The 25188-nt window shown below is 37.7% G+C and overlaps 1 protein-coding gene across 1 annotated transcript in view; it reads right to left on the reverse strand.

The window, feature by feature from the left end:
* Positions 1-9376: 9376 nt before the first annotated feature.
* The window catches only part of LOC311155069 (protein SIX6OS1), a gene marked incomplete at both ends in the record, with an annotated part of 28326 nt that continues 12514 nt past the window's right edge, over positions 9377-25188 (reverse strand). The window contains 12 exons of the mRNA XM_084207974.1: positions 9377-9579; positions 10240-10297; positions 11705-11840; positions 12342-12481; positions 12792-12859; positions 13968-14032; positions 14128-14213; positions 16200-16279; positions 16753-16892; positions 21360-21454; positions 22608-22728; positions 23640-23858. Coding sequence (XP_084064100.1) covers positions 9377-9579; positions 10240-10297; positions 11705-11840; positions 12342-12481; positions 12792-12859; positions 13968-14032; positions 14128-14213; positions 16200-16279; positions 16753-16892; positions 21360-21454; positions 22608-22728; positions 23640-23858 — 1411 coding nt within the window. The remainder of the gene's footprint in view (positions 9580-10239; positions 10298-11704; positions 11841-12341; positions 12482-12791; positions 12860-13967; positions 14033-14127; positions 14214-16199; positions 16280-16752; positions 16893-21359; positions 21455-22607; positions 22729-23639; positions 23859-25188) is intronic.

Below are 25188 nucleotides of genomic sequence, written 5' to 3' on the forward strand. Positions count from 1 at the left end.
CATTTGCAGGGATCTTCCCCAACGCCGAGGCACCTTTGGTCTGATGCGCTCGCCATCTGGGCGGCCTCCTTTCCACCTCCCTCAGCAGCTGCCAGAGGCTGCAGTGCTGACTGGAGTAATGACAATAAAAATGGCCCCAGCCCAGCCAGTATTTATGATAGGAAAAACAAGGCTGGTTTCCCAGGCCACTGACCTGGCATCTTGGGGCTGCCTGGAGTCCTTCATGCTGTGACTGACACCGCCCTGCACAGGAGCTGTTGCTGCAGCCCCCGATAAAAGGAAATATGCCAAGGGCTGGGGATGTGCACCTGAGCCACAGATCCGCCTTCTTCTGCTTGAATCCACCTCTGAAAGCACTGAAACATGCAGACATTGATCAATCCTGCCTAAAGTCTTACCACAGTCTTGGGGCAAGCAGGAGGAAATGTTGCATCTCAGGCACTAATTGTCAGTCTGTCTCTTTTTTCCCCTACAACTTTTTCCTTCTTGCCATTTGCCTCTCTTTCCCTCATCAGATTTGTTCTTTCATCATCTTCATAGACTGACAAGCACTTGAAAGGACATTCAACACTTTGAAAGCTGCTGTTTTTCAGATTTTATAAATTTCTCCCTGCTTAAGTTCCTGATGACAACTCTGCTCAGAGCATGGCTCGTCAGGAACATTGATCTAGTGGAATGGCCTGGTTTGCATTTGGTGCACAGTGCCTTCCTGAAATATCCTAACAAAATCTGGCCAATGAGAGAAATTCCATTTTTTTTCCATCTAGCACAATTTCCAAAGGCTTGGAATTTAGTTTAAGACTTTCTCCCTTCTGCAAAGGCTATGAAATTAGTGGGAATTGTTTATTCTTTACTATTTTAGTAGATACTTTCTTTTTAATGGATTCTACACAGCTCAGACTGACTGGTATTGCAAGGGACTGATCACATTTGATTTCCAGTCAAGTTGCTTAGAACTTTTGGGAAGCACTCAGCATTTTATCATCGAGCCCTTCATTGTCTGCCAGTCTTTTTAAACTGTAAAATGTTTAAGGCCTGGACTCTTTCATTGTGTGTAACACAATGAGGCCCTAAATGAAGCTGTGCCCTGTGGGCACTCTAATATAAATGATAATTGCTGCATGGCTCTCCCAGCTATAACTGCACAGTAATCCAGACACACCCCTGCTTCCACTGATGGGGAATGGGAAGGACTGATCACAAAACAAACTGTCAATCATAACAGCAGTGATATTTTCCCAACTAGAAGTATGTACACAAAATATACCCAGTTCTCACCTGCAGTGATTTAAAAAGTCAGCTGATTATTTTATATAGGGGCAGCTGATTGCATAAAACTAAGTTTTACTTAGTTTTTTAGTTTATTTGTTACATGATTCCTGAAATCTCAGCCACATTTATCAATGTGATCCAGCAGTGACTATTGTTTTCTCTTGCCCAGACCTCAGCCACATTGATTATACTTCACAGCTCCACAGGTCTACACTCCAAATAAGCACAAGGCAGTTAGTTGTGTACCTTGATACTTATTTATCAGTTTGTCATGTGAGTGAACAGCTATTTTAGACTGCAATAATTAAAATTTTCTGATCTCTCTCCCTATTTTTCCTCCATATAGAATCACAGAATAATGGAATGGTTTGGCTTGGAAGGAATCTTGAAGACCATCTAGTTCCAACCAACTTCCATGGGCAGGGACACCTTCCACTAGACCAGGTAAGTCCCATCCAGCCTGGCCTTGAACAACTCCAGGGATGATGCCCCACAGCTGCTTCAGGCAAACTGTTCCAGTGCCTCACTAGCCTCAGGGTAAAGAATTTCTTCCTAATATCTAATCAAAATTTACCCTCCTTCAGCTTAAGGCCACTCCTCCTTGTCCCATCCCTATGTGCCCTTGCAGTATGCTGGTACATTGAATAAACTGTACTCATATTACAGTCTCAGTAACAGAACTGTCAGTATAAGGAGCAGGGCTTCAGCTGGGGATATTTCATGTATAGTTAAATGTCACCTGTGTGGATCATTAGGTTATAAAGCTTCATTGGTGACAGAGTCATGTCACTGTCATATTTCTGAAAAATCCCTTTGTCACGATTTCCCCTGCTGGGAAGTTGAGAAGCCTCTGAGAAAAATGTAAATAATAATTATCTGATTGCTTCTCCTATGTTTGCTGCTTTGGAATGTGGTTTGGACATTGTTTACCAACAGGTGCATGTTTTATTTGTTCCATGTGAATTGTTTTTACTTAATGACCAATCACAGCCAGCTGTGTTGGACTCTGAGGAGTCAGTCACAAGTTTTTTGTTATTCATTCTTGTTAAGCCTTCTGTCTGTACCCTTTCTCTTTCTTTAGTATATTTTTACTATAGCACTGATATGATATGATATATCATATATAATATATCAGCCTTCTGAGAACATGGAGTCAGATTCTCATCTCTCACCTCATCCTGGGGACCCTCACAAACTCAACAAAGTCACTGTACTGTGACATGTGGCAAAAACAGATAATAGAAGCCCACAACTGTTTTAATAACAGCTTCCACTCAGGAACTTGTAGAGATCTAAATATTTCCATAACACTTCAATCTTTCAAGAGATATGCTCAGTGCAGAACTTTTACCTTCCCTGCCTAAAAAACCAAAACAATAAAAACCAAAACAAACTACAAACCACCCATCAAACCCAAACAACATCTTATCTGAAGTTGTTCTGCACAACTTAACTACTACCAAAAATTTTACCAAGTCTGGCTATAAGTAGATGGCAAACAATCCCCTGGAATTAGCCTTGTAAAAGTGGAGACACGCATTTGCTGCTCCTAACTTCATTTTGTAATCCACAAAGGAAATATGTAAGCACTGACCATCAACTGTCAGCCTTGATCTGATGATGATAATAGATAACTTCACTGTTTCTGAAGCTCTGGAAGAAGTCACTAACCCAGCAGCACTCCCTTGTCAAAAGCATCACTGTAACTGACAGGGTAATCCACAAAAGACAGAAAACAGAAATTTGAATCATTATTTTACTCTATGCCAATACTTGCAAATGATAAAAGCGCTCTGCCCAGCCTTTGACAATCTACTTTATTCCAGTAACGTCAGCTCAGATAAAACTCAACAGAGGAATCTGAAACATATACAGCATTCACTGGAGCATCCCTTTTTTTTTTTTCCCCCTTCCTTTTTGTGTTGTAAAGTGTTCTCTGATAAAATATTGACACTGCAATATGTGAGCTAGCTGTGATAAACATTCAGGGCAGCGTATGCTGCTGCCAGCCCTACACTGCTGGAAACAAGGCATTCACACACCAAAAAAAGACTTGTGCTTCAACACTCTGACCCTCTGCTTTTGCTCTGGAGCACAGAGACTCCCAAGGTAATTCCAAGGAAATTCTGGCAACACAGAAATTTTTCTGCTTTAGAACAATCTGACCCCAAACTCTGTTCATTGTTATGTTAATGAGGATTATGGATGCTCAATGACTGATAATGGGGCAAAACTCACCTAAGGACCATATATGATTGCAATGTAACACAAGACAAATATTCCAAGTGTCATATTGATAACAAGAATATCTCAGCGCTATTTAAAAGAAAGATCTGGAGGATTCATCTCTTCTGTCCATCCACATATTGGTTCTTTTAACAATTCTTCAAAAACTTGTCACTACAATTGGTCATTTTGACATCACTCTGTCTACATGTGATAGAACAAAAAAATCTACCCAAACATTGATCCCCCTGTTTAAGTGATCAGAATGTTTCTCTTGTGCTAGAAATTTATTAAAGATCTATTTTTAAGAAAGCTGGGAAGAGCACAGTCTAAGAACAAATGGAGTTTTACGTGAAGTCATGACCTACTTCACAGAACCAGCTTTTAAGTGGTCTGGCTGGGTGGCCAACCTGAGTTCAAAAGCACCCCTGAAGTTCAGTGGTGATTTCCATGTAATCTGTGATTTATATTCTTTTTTTTTTTTTTAATCAGAGCTCTACTGATCTTTAGTTTCTGATGATGAGTCACAAGTGTCAGGTCAAGAAGAAAAATTTTAAAAAGTCAAAGAACCATTGTAGCCATGATATTTTATGAAAAATCCTTTCCTTAGGATTTTTCCTCCTGAGAAGCTGAGAGGCCTCAGGAACAAAGTGTAAACAATGATTGTCTGCTGCTGTGGGATGCAGCAGGTGGATCTGGGATTGGTCTCATGTGGTTGTTTCTAATTAATGGCCAATCCCAGTCCAGCTGTCCAGACTGTCTCGGTCAGTCTGAACCTTTGTTATTCATTCCTTTTCTATTCTTACCCAGCCTTCTGATGAAATCCTTTCTTCTATTCTTTTAGTAGAGTTTTTAATATAATGTATATCATAAAATAATAAACCAAGCCTTCTGAACATGGAGTCAACTTTCTCATCTCTTCCCTCACCCTGGGACCCCTGGGATCACTGTCACAAACCATGGCTCTGCATCACTCTCCTTCAGCAAATCAGCAGCAGTGGGAACCCTGGGTCTGCACTGAGCAGAGGTGCTCAGGCCTTGGTTTAATACCACCTCACTAAAGATGATACTGGTAACAACCTGCATGTTTTCCAAGAGCCTTTTCCAACAGTGAGGGAGAAAAATAAATAAGCAGCTGCCTATGATACTCCTTCAATGTATGTAGGGTGAGATGCATGAGTGGTGGTGTTCGTTCCCAAGGAAAAAATCACCTTGAAGAATGTATTGTGCCCAGGGACTTTTTAAGCCCATGTAGCACGATTTGAAATTGTATTGTACAGCTTGGGTAATGGTTAGAGTGCTTCAGAGGCTTGGCACCTTCCTGGAGGGCAATGGAAACAGCACTTCCATGGGTTTTGTTATTGTTAAGAAACATTTTTAACCACTTTTTACCCATAACTTCTGGATAGAAGCCCTTTGCAGCTGTGGCAGGGAGCAACATCACTTAGCACTGCATCAGGAATTTTGTGGAAACAGTTAAAACTTGCCACATATGTGCCTCAAGAAAAAGAAGAGAGCAGCAAGAGACCACACTTAGCTCGAGGCAGTCCTGCTCTGGCAGAAGGGAGCAGATGAGAACTGCAGGCACAAAACTGAGTTTCAGTCTGGACTGTCAGCTTCCAAGCTTCCCACCAGTCAGAACAGCTGGTTCCCCACTAGCAAGAACTTTTTGTAACTTGATCCTCTACTTCTTTCCCTTCCCCAAGCCAAGCCTCAAAGGATTATGGATCAAGTCCTATGCTGTATGAAATAATTTTATGGATGCTTTGTGGACTGTGGTATGATACAAAAAATTTAGTCCATGTTATTCAAATTTTTGACACTATTTCTCCTATGGAGTGATAACAGTCAAAGTAATTTCCTTTTTAGTATGTCTAAACATTCTACTAGCATGGTATCAGCATCTTTTGATACTTTTTCATACCCTTGCTTAATTTGAATGAAACCAAATAGAAGCTATGTATTATAGATGAATTCAAGTGATTCCTGGAAAGAAAAAAATTTGGGATGTAGCGAGGTGGGGGCAAAGATTTACCTTTCCAAAGGTAACGTTGCAAGTGCTAAAAAGAGCATCATCTTCACATCAAATCAAGCAAGGTACAGGATCCAAGAAACAACGTGCCAAGAGGCAATTTCTCAGCAAGATGTTAGCATCAGAACACAAAGTGATGTGTCTGGAAGCAGAACTGCTGAGCTGCAAACAACCTGGGTGTGAGTCAGAGAATATTAGGACAGTGCCTGTCCACCAGGAATACAGACTTGATTGCATGTGACTTGTGTCAACTCTGGAGACATCAAGAGCAGAACATAAAAGCAAGGCAACAGAGATATTTCTAAATGAGCCATTCAGCCTCTAAGGCAATGAATCTGGCAACAACTCAAAGTCTCAGGAGAAAAAAGTCAGCATTCCAGGTCTGTGTTCCACCGTTATATCCTTCATTCATTTTTCTCACGGAAAAGGTCACCAAAACATCATGTTTTAAATCATTAAAAGACACAATCAATCTCCTTTCAAACTAACCCATAACTTTGAAACCAGAATCCAATTGCCTGTTCAGGCTCATTAGTGTCTTTGGATCCTAATGACCCACTCAGTTGCAGTAAATGAAAAACTAATCCTTGCTTTATGCCATTGGCCCAAAAGGATTAGCCAACTCTTGCTACCCCTGCAATCAGCCTTGCACTGGGGGGATTATGACCATCTAATACTGTAAGTCTACACATTCCAATCTGTTACAATATGTAGCACTTAAAGCTTATTTCCTTGAAATGCTTAAACGAATTAATGCTGTAATGTAAGATTGTTTTCTTAGGATGCAGTGATTCACCTGCCCCTGCCCCCAGAGCCTGCATTTACCCACAAACATGCAGAGATGCCCTGTTACTCCCAACACAACCTTTTAATTATGTTCATGGTCTTGAAATGCAAAAAATTCAAACTATTTTTTTCTTTGCATAGAGCCCCGACTGGGGATGAAATTATGTATAGGATTTCTATGGGGTTCAGGGCTGTAATTTAAGAGGTAGATAGAAATGAAGCCACTGCCTACATACAATGTTCTCTGATCTGCTCTGTGGGTTGTAACTCCAGGTTTGTACCATTTGTACCACTGCAGTTTTTCCAACTCAGAATTCTGGTTGCTCTTGTTAATCAGTGAGAAATTAGATGAGCCTACAATGTCATGACATAAACTTTTTGTTTGCCTCAAAGTACTCACACGTTACTGTAGACAATTCAGTGTGGTTGAGAGACAATTTTAACACTCTCAGTTGCCCTATTCATACAGTTTTTTCTGATATAAAATATAAATAACAATTGTGGTTCTACCACCTTAAGTATTATACATAAAAGCACAACAAAATTTGTCCTGCAGTGTTATGCTGGGTATATGCACTTTAGATTGATATTCTTGGACTGAAGTTACAGAAAATTCATAAATTGTTCTGAACATGAAACTTGATTTTTGAGTGAGAACAGCTTGCTGAATGCCTTATTTCCTATTAAAAGTGATGTCTGAAGGCATGAAAGAGCAGTACATGAAAATAAGTTATATTCCACAGTCCCTGGAAGTCATTACAATAGTCTTTACCTCATAGTTTATAAATTAATTTTTTAGTGTCAAATTTATGCAGTAGTTGCTTATTTATCAGGCAAATATCCCTAACTGTTTATAAACGTGCTTTACATTTACATATTAGTAAAATTATCAGTAAAATAGTAGATGGTGCTCCAGATGTTACATTACTTATTTTTTTTTACTGGAAGACCACTTTGCAGAACAAGGCAGATGTGTAGAAATGTTCCCTATGATATTTCTGATCAGAAAAATGACATTTCCATACAGCTGTTACTTCTGTGGGAGAAAGAAAACTGAGGCATCCATGTCTTCCTCACCACAGCAGCAGATAAGTGTGTAAATTTCATTAGCAAACTTCTTTAAAGTTTTTTACTCAACAAATTCAAAAATTTATTTATTCAGGTATCACGATGTTTCCTACAAGGTTGGTGGCACAAAATATTCATTATAATATTTATTTAACCTAATGGAGTGTGGCACATTAGCTTTTACAAGCAATATTTCAGGTAAAGTGGTTTTCTGTCAAAAACTTCATTAAAAACTTAAGTGGAACAGTAAAGATACCAGGACTCTAAATAAACATTTACCTTCTGGTTAGGATACTCTTATGAGACTCAAAGTCCAATCCCTGCCCTCCTTATTCAAGAGGGGTTTTTGTTTTTAGTACCTTTGGGCTTGGCTGTGAGCCTGAACTCTTGTTTTACTCCAGGCAATCCAAGGAGAGAACGAAAAGGCACCCTCACCTTCAAGGTCTCACAGCACAAGTGCACAGTGTCACCATATTGTCACTTTGCTGACAGCTGCACAGCTTTTAAGGGATTACAACTCCCAGCTGCTGCTGCTTCTGGAGGTTCCTGGGCTCCAGCTCAGTTGGTCATGTGCTGGATACCTGCAGTACCTGGTGTTTGCTCTCAAGCAGCCCTTGCTACACTGACAAGAGGATCTCTCTTCACTCAGCTTTCAGGCTAGAAATGGGTGTAAAATGTAATGGATGAGTGTGTAAAGGGCAAACCAAAATGACATTGGGCAGTGAGAGATGTACCAGTGTTAGCAACCCATCAACACAACTGCTACTGACTTTATAGGCATAACCTATAGGACAATTTCTAGGAGGAATTTGACAGGTACCATTGAAAAAATCCCAGTGTGTATAAGCAGCTCATGGTCTTAGGCTTCAGAAAATTATCCCAAATGCTGAGAGGTTGCCTCTTCTGAAGCAGCTTTCTCTGCTTTGTTATTAATCAGCCTATCCAATTTGTGTCAGTAAACATCCAGCAAGACCTAGGACTGTGGTTTCTCCCACTTCAACTGCAGCCTTGACTTCTACCCTGTAACATCTTAGGCATGGATAACAGAATTCATCAGGAAGGATCTTTGTTTATGAAATAACTAAACAAACAAAATTAAACTTTTGTGTTTCTAAATTATCTCAGAATATCTGCCAGCAGTGTAAAATAAAAGGTAGAGACTCAAACTTGCCTCTACCTTAGGTTTTTCAGATTGACAGGTATGCAGGAGATTAGAAAAACTGGGTCTCACTTCTTAGTAGCTGGACCTCAGCAGGATTTCACTAAAACTTCCTGATTCACTTCCAGTTAAAAAAAAATCAAATTTTCACAAAACTCTAGGCATAGCATTAGTCCTGAGGCAACTAGGAAATTGGCAGAAAAGAAACAGTGGCATAGATAATCAAGCTTTTGGTCATTAAGGGTTTTACAGGGCAGAAGAAGGGAAGGGACTCTACTCCCTTTGGGATTTTGTAAGAGGAAAAGGAAAAGGGGAAAGGGGAAAGGGAATGAAATGTTAAGTATTACAATTGCATCATTGTTTCACTTCAGATATTAAGAAATACCTTCAAAACTTTAACATAACATTAACAAAAATGTTTATTTCAAATATTTTATGAATCAGCTGTTATGCACAGAATACTCAAGAACATTGTCTTTAATGCAAATTCAGCTTTAACTGCTGCAACATTCTTACTAACACAAGTAATTTAGTTTATATCCGAAGCTGAATGCTCTTACAGCCATTGACTTAACACTCTACCCTAAAATGATATTTCTGTTTGTGAGTGCCAATTTAGCAAGAGCATATAATAACAGTTTATGAAGAAACACATTTCAAAGATAAGTAAGAAAATCTCAAAATGTGTGGCTGATCAACACACATTGCAGCAATTGCAATAATTATCGTTACAAGAAATGGAAGGAGAAGAAATGCTTTGTACTTCAACTCAAGAAACTGGAAACATTTGTCAAGGCTAAGTAGGAAAATAATTTAAAGGAAGTCAAAGGTATTCAAAAGAATGTAAATGGCTTTGTATTTTGTGTGGAAGAATGAAAACCTTTCATAGAAGGAGACTGTGATGATCTCTGATCCTGTCCAAATGCAAATGAAAAACTAACATCATCTTTTCCGTCTCCAAATGCATGAGAAGTTGATTCTGTGGGGAAGGGAAAGGCAAATGCATCCTCATTTTCTGGTTTCCCAAAGAAGCTTCCTATATGGAAAACACATAATATTTGTTATTAGATTAAATCTGAGTGATTCAGCACATTCAGCACATTCAGCACATTCAGCACAGCTTCTTTATTAACATATTGTGCCAAATATCCCACTGAGAATCACCTTACAGTTGTGTGTTTATTGCTGCACCAGAGATGATATTTCCAGGGGGTGGTTATTAGAATTGACATGGAATAAAGTGTGGAGCACTTGAATGGTTTAGAACAACAAAACACTTCTGCAGGATACATTTTGCAACAGAGGTATTTGTAAATAGAATCTGCAAAAGTGTTTATTTAGAGAAAAATGTGATCACTCATTGAAATACTTGGATTTTATCCTCTCCCTTGCAAGTCCTCTCATTTTGCTTCAAACACACCTAACATTATCCCCATTTCCTTCTTTCTCTCTCATACCTCTTCTTTTCCATGATACATCAGGTATGTTGGGTTTAGAGCCCAACATGCAAGGGAAGATTTAAGTTAAAGGTTTAGTTAAAATACAAATAAGCACAATAAACCACTGAGCTACATTATCACAGCTGAACATCCTTTCAGACAACCAAAGGAGCTCTGTTAAACTGGAGCCCATCAGTCATGGGAACAGAAGCAGAAGAGAGCTGATATACACAAGTACATCTGAGTTTTAGACTTACCAATATCTTCATGTGGGGACAGAGGGTTCAGGTTTCCCACAGAATAATTTTCCTCTGTCTGAAATGTAAACAGATTTTTTACTTAACAAATGAGAAAGGCAAAAGTAAACTTTAATGCTGATATGTATTTGTCTTTCTCTGTGAGAAAAACACTGTCTCAGTGAATGTTAGCAGCTTTACAAAATCTGGATTTAAAGGTATTTATCAGTCCCTAAAGATGCAAGGTAAGTTCTTTGATCAGATGGGTTTTATGATATTTTCATGCAGCTGCAAACACCCTTCCTCCATTCTTCTAGGAAAAAACCAGACTGATAACAGTCCAAAAGCTGACATGACTTAATGCTGATTTTTTTAAACCAAAACGATTCAAAATTATTCAAATCTGTAACATTTTAAAAAATCTCCAAGCAACAACACAAATACTTCCTACTGAATAGGGCCTCATATTGCCAGAAAGAGTAGCAGGATAACCACTTGTCACTCTTAAAATGAGTTCTTAGATTTAAAATAGATACTGAAGTTCTTCAAAACTCCCATCTAACTCTAAAGAATACCAGATCTGACACAGCCTGGTAAGTTCTTGGTTTCTGCTGCTGAGCAGGCACAAAAAAAATGTGGGTTCTGACAGCACGGGGTGACTTAAAACTGATCTCATTCCTAAACAATTCACAAAGCACACACCAGTGTGTTCTCTCCTGCACAGAGTTCATGCTATGAGACGCCAGCCACAGGTATCTTGCCAAACCCAGAATGAAATGGTGCTTTCCCTCATGCCTGCTGCAGCTCCCAGCCAGTAACCACAAGACTGAGCACACCCCCTGCAACAGGAGCTACCTGGGCTCAAATCCCTCATTTGCATTATGGGTTTTCATTTGGATCCTGTCCTATGCACACATCTATCCTGGATCCCCAATTATCTACCTAATAGCCTAGGAGAGGAAAAATTACAGCACTGGAGTCAGGGAACCTGCAAAGAAAATGGAAGACCTGGATTCCATTCCCTGTTCCATTTAGTTGCCTGCCTAGCTCCTCCATTTGAGTACAGCTAATCCATATTTGCTGTTCAGTAACCCTAATAGACTGTCCTGTCTTCCCTTCTCACTGTTCTTCATTTCATCAAGACAAAACCACACAGGAGAAGCATGTGAGTTGTGAATTCTGCTAGAGGACTTGAATTTTCCTCTGTAACACTGAACCAGAAGTCTTTAGGTGAATTGAATCACTGTATATTTGTACATGATCCATATGAGAGAGATTCATACTTGGCTAAAAGTCATCATAGGGAGGTTGCCAGGAAAGAAATTAAACATTTTCAGAGAACATCAAGCTTAAAAGTAACCAAGACATTAAAAAATGCTTGCTGCAAAGATAGCCAGTCTGAAAAATCTCATTCAGTGTCAATGCTGTTTTGTTCACATATTTTGCTTTGTGGAAATGTAATGTTCACAATTAATAATTTTTTTACCTCATCAGATGAATTTTGTGCTCCAAACAGAGAAGAATCAAATAAATTAAAGCCAGGTGACTTCTGGGAGAAGTTCATGTGAGAAAAGAAAGCAGGAGATTTTGATGTTCCTTCTTCACAACCTAAATTTTGAATGCTGTAAATACAGAAATGTAGAAACTATATTAATAGTTTTTTAAGTGATGTAGATGGGGTTTTTTCTTCTATTTTTTTTTCCTTTTCCTCTTTTTTTACTATTTTGCATCCCCCTAGCTTCCATCAACAATTGCTTTTTTCATCACAGAGCAGACAACACAATTCTTTAAAGGGAGGTGGTGTTCTTACCAACTCCATGCCTTCTTAACAAATAAAACCAAAACCCTGTTAAAGATTGAAGTCAGAGTGACAAATATTACTGCAGGAAAAGTCAATGTGTCTCATATATTTCTAAGCAAAATACAGCTTCAACTGGAAATGATACTGTAGGAAGAAAACTTTAAAAATATCAAGCATAACTCAGGAAAAAAATCTAAATATTTTCAGAAGAGCTTTCTAGAAATTTATTTTTCTAGTATCTTTCAAAAAGAGCAGAAATGCTTATACAATAAGTGTAAGTACAACTTTTTGCTCAGAATCAAAATAAGAGTTGAAATCATACGAGTCAAACAGAGGTGTTTTTGCGAAGTGTGGGGTTTTCCCCCTTAAGTCAGGTGTTTTAGGTGCTCTTAAGAAAGGTTCTGCAGTTCCTTCTTCTATGTCAGGATTATCTTCATTTGGCTTAAAACCTGAGTGGACATCCTATTAAAAAGAAACAAACAATGATGTTTATAACATACATTTCCCAAAGTATCTAGTCCTTTTAACTGTAAATATGTTCTCAGCGGAGCCAGCACTGAGCCTGTTTATTTATAGTTCTGTGCAAGAAGTGAGTTTTAAATGCAGACTTTTTCACAACATTTCATCAGCTCATTAATGAAAATGTTATGCACCAATTGACACTTTACCAATTTCTGAGACTTGCTTCTTGCCAACTGAATCAAGTATGCCAAAATACTTTGGCTATTCTAAAAAAACTTCTCACTTATGACATAAGAAATGCTTTTCTTACTTGAGGTACATACGAACAGTCCATGTGCTCATCTGCTTCTTCATCAACATGTTTGGCCTCCTGGCTTGCTGCACAAAAAAGACAGCACTGCCTGTATTATAACAGCATTTTAAACAGACACATAAAAATGACATTGTGGGAAAGAATCCTTGAGAAAAGTTCACTAGCTTGGCATTGCTATTGGTAAGGAAGTGTTCTGACTGTGGTTTTCTTAACAACCCACTTTGTGGCTCTGTCCATAACAATTACCTCTTGTTCTGCCACTCGTTGCTGTCAAAGCATTGCTTAGGCTGCTGCTTGTGGTTTGGTGTGTTCTTCAAACCTGCCCATTGTTCCCTGAGAGTGCTGTGTTTGTCTACTTCAGCTATTACTCTCTGAGAGGGCTAATAGTCAATAGAAACCAGGTGGGAACAATATAAAAAGCACATCCATGTGACAGAGATGAAGTGTAGTTTTAAGAACCGGGCAAGAATCAGGAGGAGAAATGAGAAGAAACATTATCAGACTTTCTGCAGTCAGAGTTTCTGCTCTAAGCTTCAGACTGTGCTATGTCTCAGGCACTGTGGGTTAAGGTCCTATGTTTCAATGTTCTCCTTGTAAAAAAATCTAAGCAATAATTTTTTACATGCATCTAAATTAGAAGTTAATTAGAAAAAGAAATAGTTAAACTGAAGCTCAGTTCCTTGTGATTTCAAAAACTACAGGTGTATTTGTAACTACCCTGGCTTCTTTCTGTAAGCATTCTGCATGTTTTTCTCCAGTTAATTTTCATCTTTAATAATCTTTATCTGATTCTTCACGATACCTAAATTGCTGTGTTTATTATATTTCTTTTCTTTGCATTTTCTCGTGCCTTCTGGCTTGATGTTAAGACTGGATTTCATTTTACCCAAGTAATTTGAGACTCAGGTGTGAATTTACAAGAGATGTTGGGCAGATCCTTTCCCTCATAATGGTCAGTGCAGACAAAATCCCACATTAGTGAGCAGTTAAGTCTCGATTTAAATTAGGACTCTGCCTGTCTGCTATACTCAAATTTTGATCTAAACAATCATGGTGGAAAAGAAATGCAAATGGTGGCCCTCTCAATGCCAGAGATAAAATTTGGTCCCTAGAATTTCCTAGTTTATAACTATATGATCCAACCTTTTTAAAAAGATTACAGTAATACTTTACCCATTACTGCATTTCCACTCTCAAACTGTAGATTGGAAGTCAACTGCTTTGGAAGATCTGACAGTCTAAAAGACAAAGTTTAATATTTGTCTAAATGTGAATTATTTCCATAAACCCCAGCTTTTCAAGAATGAAAGCTATTTTGTTAAAGAAAAGTTACCTGAATTTCACTTGGTTTTTTATGCTTACTGTTGATGGAACTTGGGCAGTTTGTGGGTGATTAGTCCCTGCAATGTCAATAACCATCTAAAAGACAGAAAAAAGTCAAATGAGGCAGCAAGTGAAATTGTCACCTCAACAATATCACTCTGATTTCTCCTTTGACTGTGGAAATCCCTTCTTTTAACCAGAAACTAAGGATCAGACAATGTAAAAACCTTTTCTTTGTTTTACCTACATTTTGACAGCTTGGCACCCTGTATTCTGTAAATTTCTAATACTTAGTCACAGCACTGCTAACTAGATGTGATTCATTAACTTTTCTGTAACCCCAACAGTGCTATGCCATTTACAAACTTCAGGCAGGTTTGCTGCTGCTGCAGCTTGGTTGTTCGTGCTTGAGAACACAGAAGGGGCTGGGGCCAGGCCTGGCTGGAGGCCAACTGAGCATCCACATCAGTCTCAGTCAGCACAGGTCTCATGTGGGGATTCAAAGACTGCAGAAAACATGGAAATACTCCCAACCTCATAGACTTTCATTAGAGCAGAAGCCATCACTCCTCTATGTAGCATGTATTTGTGCCTTTAGGGCAGGCTGAGATATCTATGCCTCAGCATCAAATAACACATTATTTTACAAGGAGTGGCTAGTTCTTGTTTATTTTTAATTAACAAAATGTATCAAACTGATTTGTGTTCAGGATAAGGGACAAAAGAGCTGGTTCTGCAGAAGCTGCCTGCCATTGAACTCCTGTAGTGTACAGCACACCTTTACTGAAGCATAGCAACCTTCTTTCTTCCAATCTTTTTATTCTATCTCAGACTCCATCTTCTTTTCCTTGTTGCCATCACCCTTTCTTAAAGTTCTCTTAACCTTGACTTACTGCTTCCTACAATTGTCTAAGTGCAATTCTAGGTCTCAGACTCCCAGCCTCATCTCTAGATTACCCTGGCAACAGCCCTTCCATCATCCTCATCATGTCCTCCCTAAGCAGTCACAAATCAGAATTGCTTGAAATTTCTTCTGGTCTTGTCCCACTCAGTCCTGTCACTGCCCTTCATCTTGTTTTGCATTATGAAGGCTTTGTCTTCCACACAGACTTCATCCTAAACCATTTAGTGATTACTCACCTCATTCTTCAGTTCCCTTGAAATTCTTAAGAAAATCACTACTGGTTATGCTAACTTTTTTACCTGATTTTTTGTTGTTCGTTAAATCTTGATTTTAAATTGATCCAGTGAGATGTCCCTTAAAAAGATAGTTTAGAGACAGCAACTTCCCCAAGTTCTTGCACAGCAAACACAAACTCTTCTACCTTACCTCCTTTGATTTCTCCATTTAATACTTTAACAATCTATTGCTCCTCTGAATGGTCTTGTACTCCATGAGACTATTGGTGGTTTTCACAACTTTGCAAGTTGTACCTCCAGCTTTCTTCTGGATTAGTTTATTGTATCTGAATAAACCTGGAATTCACTCCACTATTTCAAAAATGCCATAGTAACTGCAGTCTTATGGGGGAGAGATAGAAAATGGAGTTGTGGGCTCCTGCAGTGCACCAAGGAGTGTTATTCATGGTTTTACTCCTCTCAGCCCAGATTCTGTTTCTGGTCAAACCTCAGAATGGAGCTGTTAAATGTGGGCTGTCCTGTATGCTCAGTCCTTTATGAAACCCTTCATTATGGAGTCGATGGCTCACGATTCAATTCTAACAGAAGGTGCTGATCCTCCTTTAGAGTTCCAAATATTTGCTACATACAGAATCTACAGAGTTGATTTGAAATGCTAAAAATTGTTATACAAAATTAGTTGGTAAGATGGTCCACCTCAATTTTGGTATTAGAATGCACTTTGTAAAAACACAGATATTTTCAGAATTAAAAGGCACCAAAAAAAGATTTTTGCTGTGATTACCAAGCAATTGCAGATTACCATCATTAGCAATTTACAGTGCTAACAGGTTTTATGTAAGATATAATACCATGAGGTATATTTGAAGTGTTTTAAATTTAAACAACCACATAAAACAGATTATATAACTTCATATTTTTACCAGAGGGAGAGCAACACACCTGTGATAAATTTTCTGCAAGGCTGGAGGAACTGCTGGTGGCCACTGAAAGTTCCACTGATTTCTCTTTTTCTTCTTTCCCTTAATTTACAAATATTACATAATATTGTCAATAAGATTAAGTATCCAAAGTATGACATTGTTAAACAGAACTTGGGAACAAACCTTATAAATTTTCCCTTTAATAGAAAGCAAAAAGAAACTTGTCACAAAATATGAAAGTATCAAACAAATAACAGCTGTTTAATATTTACTGTACTAATGCAAACAGTGTTAAAGGTATTTTAGATTTGAGATTAAATTTTTTTCAGATGTTTCTGACACCACACATTGGGTGTATCTGTCCTGTTACTTTACTCATTGCACAGATAAGGGAGAAATCAGACACACAAGATTTACTGAACCTAAAAAAAGGTAAGCGCCCAACTTCCATTGAAAGCTTGGCTTCAACTAAAAGTAGTTGAGCATTTCACTAGATTTGTTATCATCACTTACCCATTCTTTTGCACAAAAATAACCCAAAATGCTCACTGAAGTCATTAAACACACTGCACCTGTTTCTGGTCTTTGCTTTGAGAATCTAAAACTCTGCACAGACTGGACAAATTTCCGAGGAATGCATGGAACATGCAATGTTTTATACAACTGATGTTTCCCCTTTGGCAAAGATGGGTGTTCACGCTCTTCAAACACCCTAAACAAATTTAAATTAAAAAGAAAAATTAATCATTGCGAAAGAAAACAAATCGTAAAATAGAGCTGCTTCAAATAAGTGGAATTCTCAAGGGCATTGAATGTTGTCTAGAAAGTTCTACCACTTTTGGCACCAGTAGTTGACAAAAATGAGGTTTTCTTTAAATAATATCAGAGAGAGAATATCTCTGAAAAAGAGGCCATAAAGGATTAATAAGCCAATCATAAGAACATTGTTGGCTTAAATTTTGTCAGTATCAAAGAAAAGAATTAGTATTGTGGAGTTTCACACTTTGATTAAAGTGCCTCATTATTGTAGTTCTGAAATCACATTTTCACATTTAAAACCACTTTTTCTCTCTCTGACATTGTCTGGAATACTCACACTACTCATACACAAAAGAGAAAACTGCAGCAAGTGTTTTCACTTGTGGGGTAATTATCTGTGTAGGGTAAATAGACCTTTACAGTGCAGAAAGACAAAGGTTAGCAGAACAATGAAGAGTAAAGTGGCTGTTTGGCACAGGAACATTTACTATTTTTTAGAATAATGGGTTCTATTTTATTTTCTTTCTAGCATTCCTGCTTAGTGCCTCTGTGCTTCTAGCAGCAACATCTGGTTTGTAGTTGATTGAACAATGGTGTTCAGAACAAATTAAGAACTGAGTCAGTCTTTTTGTTCTTCTTGAAATTCTCCAAAACAAAAATAAGATAAAATGAAGGAAACACTTCATGAGATAGTGTGGAGTAAAATTAGCAACATTAATTATAAAATACCACTGAGAAGATCTGGCTAAATTTAAGGACCTAACACATTAAACTCATACATACATGTGAGCTGTACTCTCATAAAACCCTGAAAGCACCTCTGCCAAGTATCTCTGATGAAAAGGGCTATTTTCTCTTGCAGTTACATTTATAGCTGGTGCTGTCCTGGACTGAGACTGAACAAACTGTGCAAATAATCAACCACCTAAAAAGCTAAAAACCAAAGTAAGTCTTTCAGCTACCTTAGCTCTAGATAAACCTGTGTCAAGAATGAATGTTACAGAAAACAAGATGTGTGTGGCTGCTGTATCTGTAAATTCAGATACTGAGAGTCAAAAGCAAGGAGAAATCAAAACAGAGCTAAGCACAGAACTCTGGCTGAAACTGTTTCACTTTGTTCCAAATGGCTCATTTTACCACAGTCATCATTCAAATATCAGTTGAACAAGGCTACTGTGGCTGAGGTCATCAGTTAGACTACCATAAATAAGCAGGGTTTGTGGTTGGGGGTTTTTTATTTGGTTGATTTGGGGTTTTTTTCAGAACTTAGGATGTCAAACTGTGTTTAGAAGTTCCTGGAGTCAGTTTCCTTGTGCTTCTGCAAAGCCTGGCAGACAACACTATTGCACTAAAGACTTACTCTCCATTAAATAAAAAATCCTCTTACAGTGCATATCTATACAGAATAACATTTCAAAGGCAGAGTTACAAATCAAACTCAGAAGTACCTAAGATATTAATTCTTTAAATAACAACACCTTCCAAAAGAGCCTGCAGTTAAACTCTATGCGTATGCAGTACACCTGCTCCCTTCCCTCCACAAAAGCACTAATGAAATATAAACCATGCACATCTTCTCTGACATTTATTAATACCACTGGAAGAAAAATAAAAGTGCATCATGAAGCTGAAAACAATCCAAACTGCAGCAACAAGAATAATAATTTTCTTCTTTTTCTAATTCATTGTTAGTAGACACTTGAATGGATAAAAACTCTTTATCTTGATACTGCAGGGGTTTTTTAAAGTGCAAAGAGAAAAACAGATATTCTTAAGCCAAAATAAATTGTCATTTCCTTGGTAGTATTTTCTTCTTTGTAGCATAAAGAAACCCAAAGATTAATATTAATTTCCACTACAGGAATCAAGTCTATCTCATTATACATATGAAGAATCACACCTGCTTCTGTGGTATTTACTGTTACTGAAACCACCTTTAGTATTCTCATCAGGAGCATTCTTTTGAGTTGGCTCTTCATATATGTTTATATTAGAAATCCAGAAATAACTTCATAAGTAGTTTTCTCAGATTTATATTAGCAGGTTTTTTCCATGCTCAGTAGAAGTCAATCACTTCTGATGCAAAGATGCTGCAAGAACTGCGATAATCCACAATGGAATCTCCTTTATGTGGAAATGTAGCAAAAAGCTCTCACTTGGAAAGTAAGAGGTGGAATTAATACACAACAGATTGGAAAGAAAAAGAAATAAAGAATTACAGAGCCATGGAATTAAATCTCTCCCAACCATTTTACAAAAGCAGAGAGATTGAACACTACATTTGCCATAGCACAATTCAACTACGAGCCTTTCTCTGTAATAAATGGAATATCTAATTGAGAAATTAAGACCAGAGCTTCAAAAGAGTTGAGCCCTCTTTGGTGATTGATGAGAGCTCTTGCTTTGGAAATTAAACTGTGGTGCTTGTCAGTGTAACTGCTGAGCTAAGAATCAGTGACAAGAGCTGGTAAGAGCAGAGGAATCCGTGTTTTACACTCCTAACCAGCACCTGGCCAGACCAAAGTGATTCAAACAACAATGTTCCAGGCTTTTGAAGGAGCAATTCCCCCTGCCATCCTGCTGCCCAGGGCAGAACATGTGTATCAGCACCTATTAATGGGCTTGCAAGTTGGCTTCTTGACTTGAAGCCTTCTAAAGACTTTCATGGGCATCAACCTGTACAGCGTTCTGTCCAGCGCTTTCATTGCTCTCTTTAGTTCTTTCCCTTGCTGCTGCTGATTTCATGCTGCTCTGGACCACTTCGAGGAGATTCACAGCACAATTCCTTTTTATTTCTTCTTCTTTTGTGGCAGAAGATGAAGATATCTCCTCTCTTCAGAAAAACTTCTTTGCTCAGTACTAACTTTGTAGTGGCTGCAGGACAGCTCAAAAGAAACTCCTGCCTTTGGTACCCACATTCTGCTGTTGCATTTTTGTACATTGCTTTGAGTCTGCAAAGGTTTTATTTCCTATGGCTCATTTTCTCAATACACAGTTTCTGTCTGGGTTTTTTTCTTCAGAGTTCTTTATTGGGTTTTGGTTTTTTTTACAGCTTCATATTACACCCATTTTTAACACCGATAGTTACTTAAGCAGTGACTTCCACACTTTCTAGTGAAGACATCTTTTAATACATTAATGTCAGATAAAAATATTAAGAAACCAATTTTATGCCATTTTCTACAAGCCTTTATGTTGTGGAACATACACAACTTCAGGTGAAGGTACAAGCACACTCCATGACAGGAAAAGAAATGTACAAATGGCAGGTCTGGCAGTGCACCCTATGGATTCCTTACCACGTGGAGCCTCACTGAGGGATTCTTACCCCTCCATACCCAGAGCATGGATCTCTGTCTCTTACAGCAGGTCTTTAACTGGTGTTTTGTGTTCTGCAGACTGAACACACATGGGTTTCTTTGAAAATTCAAAAGAGTGCTTTCCATCTTTTTTTTACCTTGCCTTGAAACTAGAGGGATTTCTTGCTTTCCCATGTTTCTGTTCTTGCCAATTACAAAATTCTTACATGAGAAGGTAAAATGGGTGCAAAGGCTACACCACAAAGAAATGATCTTCTGAATGATTCATAGGTCTGTAAGAAAATACTAAAGACTTAAAAGGTCCCTGTGGAAAAAAATCTTAGGAATTACTAAAATGACACTTTTTATAGATATGTTCCACTAAATGTCTAGTTAAAGCCCTAAAAGGATTCTTTTTCAAGCACACCATAATATAAAATCACTTGGACAAAGCCTTTCAGACATATTTTTGCTTTAAAATGGATTTTGGTCTAAAAGTGCCACCTCAACAGGAGAGGTTTTAACATTCCCAAGGACTCCAGATAAGTACAAGATAGTCCTCATGGTGATTTTCAGTCGTTGTAATTGAGCTCAAATTAAAGTGAGTCCCAGCTGTAAATGATCACTGACTAATTTACTAAGCCATTAATCCTGTCTATGAAACTTTCACTCATGCTTGTTTTTAAGAACTAAATTAAGAGTTAAATTTCTTAAGTAGTTCAGAGGTGAAGACAACTGACATGTGGAACCCTGACTCCTTTTCCAAATACATATATTCAGTAGAATTAATGTTATTTTATCTCTGACTGCACAGTCACTGTAGCTGCATTCAAAACTATTCACACAGATCTCTCAGCAGTAGCTGAGGAGAAAATGCTTCTACAAAATACTTTTATAGCATGTTTCCAGATACACTGATCTTCCAAGAATCAAAAGTTGTCACTATCTTAACCCCCAGAAATATAAAACTTTTAAAATTACATAATTAAATCACATGACCGGGATTAGAGAAGCTTGTCAGTCCTTACTGAACAACAATCTGTGTTTTGTAGCAGTCTTTGTGTAAATTCTGACATAGTATTCTAGATAAAAGCCAGGGGAAAAAATATTTTGACATGTACCTTTCTTTAAACACTTCTGGCTTCTCAAGACTTTTCTGATTTTTTCCTTCAATCTTTTCAGAATTATATTGATCTTCTTTAGTCTCTTTGAAGCTCTTAAAAGATAAAGAACAAATGGTGTAAAAATTGACAAAACTGAACTATTTCAGCGACATGCTGCAAAAGTTTTCTAAACTTGATGAATCAGTGCTTGGTAGTAGTTTCTGTAGCCAAGAGGTTCTGAAGAAATGAGGAGAACAAGGTTAAAAAGAGGCAATATTTTTTTGTTGTTGGGTCAACCGTAACAACTGGAATAAACACAGAAGTTTTGGAGCATGGGTCTAAGTGTCAGAACCTGGAGCTCTTCACATGGTCTCCTTCACAGCAAAAATGAATTCACCACATCCCTTCTTCCTGTCTGTGTACACAGCACAAGCCACATTGGGAACTTCAGTCTGGAACCAGGAGTGTCAAACAGGATGACAGAATATAAACAGAAAAAAACACCTGTGCAAAATGTGCTGCTATCAGCACTTGGCAGTAAATGGAGTCCTTGATCATCTGGTCCAGACAGATGGGTAAAAGCACCCAGATGTAATTCCCATACAAAGTTACTAAACCTTTATAAGATTGGGCTACTCAGGCTTGGGAGAGACCTTTTACAGAGGAGTAGGTCCAAAATCTGTACTGATAAAATCCCTTTGATTATTTTGAAGATTCTCCCTTTGGAATCAGTGTTTCTTCTAGCCAATCAGCCAGTTTCACTGCTGGGTGTTACATACCCACACATGTATTTTGAGGAAAAAAATAAGGAGAGAAAGAATTTCCATTATTCTTATTGTAAAGCATACTTAGTTAAATACAAACCCTTAAAAACCCAGTAGGAAAAAGAGTGTGCAGCTTTCACCCAGTGTGTGAAAGCTTCACACTCAAGCCCTGGAGCTCACTGAGGAGTGGCCCTGATCTATTTTCAAGTGTGGTCTTCTGAGCTGACACCAAAGTCATCATTACACGGTGCCTTAGCAGAAACTGTGGCACAAACTGAGGTCAGAGAAAGGAAGCTGTAAGAACCTTCACATTCATGGCCCCTTCATCTCTAAGAAAACGCATGTGGTGCTATAAAAATGTAATTATAGGGCTGGGATCATCCTGTTGTCTGTGAGATAGAAAACACACTACTTTTTTTGGTGTTTCAGAAAATGTAACAGTGCTATGTATGACCACATATGTAACACACATTTATATAAAATAAAATTAAGATACAGTTACCTTTTTTAAGCAGTCAATTTTCATTTGTAATTCTTCTGCTTCTTTTTCCAGTTTGATGGCTTCCTGTGCAGCAGCTTCAGCAAGCTGCAAGGTTTCCTGTGTTTTTTTCCTCATAGAGGTACTTCCAAGTCATGGAATATATTTTACAACAACATATTTTTTCAAGCAAGCAGTATTTTTAATTACTGATGCCACCAGATCCCTGACCTCTCTATGCCATAACACAAATGCTAGAGGTGCAGGAAACCCTGATAAATCTGCATGTCCTTGGCAAATCTTCAACTCTAACTTCTATTAAGCTTCTCGTGAATGAAGCACTTTGATGGATATGTTATTAAATGAAATTTTGTATTCTTTACCAAAAATGCTCCCATAAATTCAAACTATAGTTTGAATAGTTGAATAGTTTGAATAGTTGAATTTGACCTCCAGTTTTCTCACAGAGAAATACCAATGCTGCCACTCTAAACATAAATATATAAATATATATATAAATATTTTCTTTCTTTTCTAATAGAAAGTTGTGAAAGGTAAATATGAAACTTCTTTCCTGACAACTGAGCAAACACTAGAAATCAAGGATACATGTGTACAGCCCAATCATTTATGGACATAAAAGAAACAGCCTCTGCAAAAATAAAATTTATCTTCATTAACTAACAAATCAATTTTCTTAAACAAATACGAGATAAATTAATAATACAGATAACAAAAATTGCAGTATCACAGTAATGGCATTAAGAACAGCACTAAAAAGTGATGAAAATTCAATTTATAATTTTGAGAGGCTCAATCTAAAGAAATCTTAGAACTTTACCCCAGGAAGTTCAATGACAAATCTCTCCCCATTACATTTATGGGCTGGAGGAAGCAATATCAGTATGAATAATCTAAATTCTTATTTGTAACAGATTTTTTTTTTTCTAAAAATGGTGTGACAAAGAGAATATATTTTATTAGCTTAAAGGAAACTTTGGAAAATTGAAAGTTTTCTGTATGGCACATTTAATGTGCAGTGCACTACCAAAAGACTTTATTGCAAAAGCATTGACAATAGCAGTACCCAGAATATCCAAGGAAGCATCTTTTTTCCATTTGTATTTTTCAAGGCGTTTCAAAACTCTCTTTTGAATTTCCTCAACTTCTTCCTTTTTTTGGTAATACTTCTGGGCAAGAGCAGTTTCTGTATATTTTTTGCGGTGTTCCTCCAAAGTCAGTCTACACTGGGTTATGGAATCCTCATATATTTTCCTATAAAAATACACGTGATTTAATTTTTTTAACAGGAAACCATTGTTTTTAAGGAAAAAAACCCTATAAATTTGTGGCATTAGCTCAGTTAATTTGCTGCTGTCATAGGAAAAAAAGATTATATTTAATATGGCAATATTTGGCTTTATTTTTTTATTTTCCAGATATATCCAAGGAAGACTATGCTGCATGTAACAAAGAATATGATGTAAAAACCAGCCAAACCTCCCTGTTCTGAAGGGAATGTAGACCGTACCCTATTCAAAGGCAGCCTGGCAGATGACAAATGTGTTTTTGCCTGTAATCATCATGAAACTCACTACAGGCCAAAGTCTCTGCTGGTGCACATTGTCACAATTCCATCAGTTTTGGTGGAGCTGGATCAAAGTTACACAGGGAGAGAATTTGGCCAAACCTCCCATATTTAGAGCAGCCTGGTGCACCACTGCACTGAGAGCTGCCTCCAAGGAGATGCTGAGTAATCTCTGACTTGGGGAAGCCTTAAACACACACATCAGTCACACTGAAACAACAGGACTATTCATACTTAAGGTTAAGCAAACACTTAAATGTTTAAGTGGCAAAGAGCCAGAATGCTCAGCTTCTTGTGGGGCTGCCCTGTAAATTAATGTTACACTAAATGTAATTTCACTGACACCATGTGAGCACATAGCTATTAATTACTGAAGTAGGTTACATCAACTAATACAGGTAAAACTCATGTGAACAATGGAGAGGCAAATTTTTAAAAAATTAAATTATTAGTACACCTAAGGATTAGCAAGAAATTCCTTTGTGGGAAAAACTACGTTGCATAAAAGCAATTAAAGCCAGAAATCCACGTCTTAACCTGCCCCTGCATTAAGGAACAGCTTTCACCACTTGCAAAGCACATGGGACCTCCCTTAAAGGAACACATTTTATCTCAAACTATTTATAATTTAATTGCAGCATGACTGAAAGGCTGCATTTGAGAGTCCTGGCTGCCCACTGGCTGTGCCAGGCAATGGGAGAGAGAAAAACTTATGTCTAAATTCAATACTAGAATCTTCTGCTCTTACAAAAGGAAAACAAATTCACAAGGCAAAACACAGTCAGATTCTAATTTTCAAATCGAACTATACTCCAGGCAAGAGTTCCTGTTAAACTGACTGTTAAAAATTAGGAGAGAAGCTGTAGGTCAACACTGGGAATCAAACCTAGAAATTGATATTTCCCAAACTTCACATAGAAAATTACACTAATCTATGTGCTTTTCTACACAGGTAGTCTCAGGAATCTAAGTTTTTTATTTATTTAATATTTCTGTATACTGTACAAAATTTTTCAG

This window comes from Fringilla coelebs (assembly GCF_963513975.1).
Source record: "Fringilla coelebs genome assembly, chromosome: 6".
NCBI classification, from domain to species: Eukaryota; Metazoa; Chordata; class Aves; order Passeriformes; family Fringillidae; genus Fringilla; species Fringilla coelebs.